General features: G+C 34.3%; 1 protein-coding gene across 1 annotated transcript in view; it reads left to right on the top strand.

Moving 5' to 3' along the window:
* The window catches only part of FBXO9 (F-box protein 9), a gene marked incomplete at its 5' end in the record, with an annotated part of 46,012 nt that overhangs the window by 16,301 nt on the left and 26,173 nt on the right, over nucleotides 1–3,538 (top strand). Inside the window, 1 exon segment of the mRNA XM_012648547.1 lies at nucleotides 1,238–1,364. Coding sequence (XP_012504001.1) covers nucleotides 1,238–1,364 — 127 coding nt within the window.

Genomic DNA, 3,538 nt, shown 5'->3' with positions numbered 1-3,538 from the left:
TATTTCTATATAACCTGTCTCTTCACAAAAAGATATTGCTGGGAATCATCAACATATTGGTAGGATGAGTAAAATAACCTTTTTCTACAGTTTTAGTATTTATTAATTCCTCGTTAATAGTCTTAAAAGTTGTTATTCACTTTAAATTAGGGTATGCCCCTTGTATAGGTGAAAATTACTTCAGAGGATGGGAATATAAAGGACAAATTGAGGAACATACAGATGTTTTCCTAAGTTCTAATTTACATTTTACCAACAGGAATACACTTTAGTTTTGTCTTGTTTATTAACCCAATAGAAATGTATAAGTAAACGGAGTTTTAGGACTGTTTACCATATTAGGTTTGTAATTATGCTTGCATTTTGTGATCGTAAAGATAGTAATTGGGGCAGGGGGAAAATGCTTGTCCTTGAATCATTGGAAAATGCCCCCAAAATAACATTCAGAGTTACTGTGTTTATGTGCACGTTTCTTCTAGTGATATTTTTACTCGGATTTTAAGACAGCCCAATTGGTCAAGTCCCTGTGCGGTCTTCCTTAGTTTGTAAGATTCCCCTCTCCACCTAGTGTGTGGTAATTCACCCATAGTAGTAGAACATGGCAGAATATAATGAGTTGAATAGACTTCATCCAAGGGAAAAAGAACTAGTTGGCCTCTACATCCCCAAGTTTTGTTGGTATGTCTCTGTGGGTAGAGATTATTGAATATTACAGCTCTAAATCACCTGGCGAGGAGATTTATACAAAAAAACAGGTTTTAAATGTTATTTAACAAAAGAAGAGGCAGCTGGGCTAAAAGAAATTGGATTTGTAGGATAAATTCCAAAGAACTCTTCTCTGTATTCCACCTAATAGGAAGCATTTGATTTTCCTCAACTCTGTGTCCTAGAAAAAAAGTTTGCTTAAAAGTGTTTTTTGGGGGGATGGGGGGCTATAGCAGTTGTATTTTCAGAACCCAAAGAAAGTTAACCCTATAAAAATCACAATACATAAGAGGGTGAGGAAAAAGATGGGAAGGGCTAAAAGATAAGAGTAAAATACAACATCTTAAACTTCTGTAACCTGTTAGCTTTAGGAAATAAAGGTGCTTTCTGAGGAATAAGGTTTGGAAATAAGTTTGTGTCACTGATCTACTGTTGCATGTAGAAAAGGGAATTTGGTTGTTTGTAAAGAAAGTTACCAAATTAAACCACAGTTAAGGGTAATCAAAGGAAATGACAAAATGTATGGTCATAGCTAATTTAGCTTTATTTCTTCTTTTAGCCATCAAGTTTTATCGTAGGGCTATGCAACTTGTACCTGATATAGAGTTCAAGATTACTTATACCCGGTCTCCAGATGGTGATGGCGTTGGAAACAGCTAGTGCGTATATAATTTGATAGATAGTAATGCATAGAGTTTGTTAAAGTTAAGCGTCTTTGCCCTGTTGACTCTTAACATGATAAGAATATGGTGCTAATTCTGTTAAGCTATATAGTCTTTGGTATATCCTTGTCTATAAAATTGTAGAAATTTTTCGGTCAGGAAAATTTAAAATTAGCATATAGAAATGCACATTTTAAACAGATATATAAATAACAAGGTGATGAAAGCATGTTTTGATTTTTTTTTTAACAAAAGCAGTGATTACTGAAAGGAATAAATGGATACGTTTCAACTTTCTGAAACTCATTCGAAGTAGAAAGTATTAAAATGTAATTAGGCCAAAGTTGGCAAAATGTTAATAATGGTTGCATTTGGCTGATGGGTGCATGGGATTTTTATTATACTAGTCTCTCTCTTTTTGTATATATTTGAAACTTTACCTTTTATAAAAGGCTTTTAATTATATTAGAAAAATACTGAACTGTAATAAGACTTTATTCTCAATGTCTGTAGGTAGAACATTAAAACGCTAACATTTGTTTAAAAGCACAGGTGCTAAATATAAGCATTGCTAAAAGAAATAATGTTTCATTGTACAGACTTGCATCAAAGTCATGAAGTAGCATTGACTGTTTCATATGGACAAAAATCAGAGAACATGTTTTTAAGACGATACTTTTGAACTATTTGTAAAACAATTATAAAATTGTTTTAGCTTAATCCCTCTATTCCCCAAAGCCAGTTTACTGATATTAGAAGGGAAGAGAGTCTATACCCATGAGAGAATGTCAGGTTTAGAGTGGGCAATCCATAGAAAAATAGAATTTTGATAATGAGATATATTAGCTATTATATTACCTCTCTCATGAAATAATTGTTACTTTTATTGATAACATACGTTATTGCCAATGTTATTAAACCGTATATGGTATTAACACTTAAGCTTTGGATAAGTTATATTGAAAACATCCCAATGAAGGCAGTATTAATTGCCTGTTTGAATTTTCAGCTAATGATACTGCTCACCAAATTATAGTTAACAGTGTGAAGAAGTTCACACTTAAAATGAATCATTTGGGCTTTTTCTAAAACCTTTTTAAATTTGGTTAGAGTCATTTAGACCCTACCTAAATGTTTGGGTAGACAACATTTAGTTTTATAAATAGGTGCCAAGTGCTGTTAAAAAAGATTGTATTGACCGAGTGCAGTGGCTCATGCCTGTAGTCCTAGCACTCTGGGAGGCCAAGGCAGGAGGATTGCCTTGTGTCAGGAGTTCGAGACAAGCCTGAGCAAGAGCGAGACTCCATCTCTACTAAATAGAAAAAATTCGCCAGGCAACTAAAAATAGAAAATAAAAATTAGCCAAGTGTGGTGGCACACGCCTGTAGTCCCAGCTACTCAGGAGGCTGAGGCAGGTGGATCGCTTGAGCTCTGGAGTTGGAGGTTGCTGTGAGCTAGGCTGATGCCATGGCACTCTAGCCCAGATGACAGAGGGAGACTCTGTGTCAAAGAAAAAAATAGCACTCTGGGAGGCCAAGGTGAGAGGATCACTTGAGGTCAGGAGTTCGAGACCAGCCTGAACAACAGAAGACCCTTTTTCTATTTTAAAAAAAGAAAGATTGTGCTAAAATATTAAAGAAGCGTTTCTTTTCTTCCTCATCCCTTTATACAAACCCAGAGGCTATGAAAGTTCTTTAAGAATATAATCATTTTTTTAAAATAAGATCTGATAAGCCCTAAATGTTTCCTTGCCTTTCCCATAAAGTGTTTGTAGAATAGCCATTGAGTCCATCCAGCCTCACCCATACTTGCTTTTTGTTGTATTATAAAAAGCCGTTCCTGCTTTTCTAACTTCATCCTCATCTAAGCCTTTTTATAAGTCTGATGATCTTTAAGGTTTACTTCAGCAAAAATGGAAAACTAGACATTTTTTAGAACTCTTAACTACACATTTGTGTATATTGGTAGATGATTTGTGAACTCTAAAGTTTTTTCAAATTAGGTATTTTCTTCTCTAAAGGTAGGATGATAAGTTAAGGCACATCCGTTAGAGAACCTTTGGTAAGTACCTCAGGTGGCATCTGTATATTTGATTTTTATCCAGTTAGAATGGATTAAGATCACTTAAAGAATTTACTTACATAAAATTTACTTACATAAAACTTACATAA

This window comes from Propithecus coquereli, unplaced genomic scaffold (genome assembly GCF_000956105.1).
Source record: "Propithecus coquereli isolate 6110/MARCELLA unplaced genomic scaffold, Pcoq_1.0 Scaffold29, whole genome shotgun sequence".
NCBI classification, from domain to species: domain Eukaryota; kingdom Metazoa; phylum Chordata; class Mammalia; order Primates; family Indriidae; genus Propithecus; species Propithecus coquereli.
Note: the sequence above shows the minus strand (reverse complement) of the source record. Positions and strands in the feature narration are given on the sequence as shown.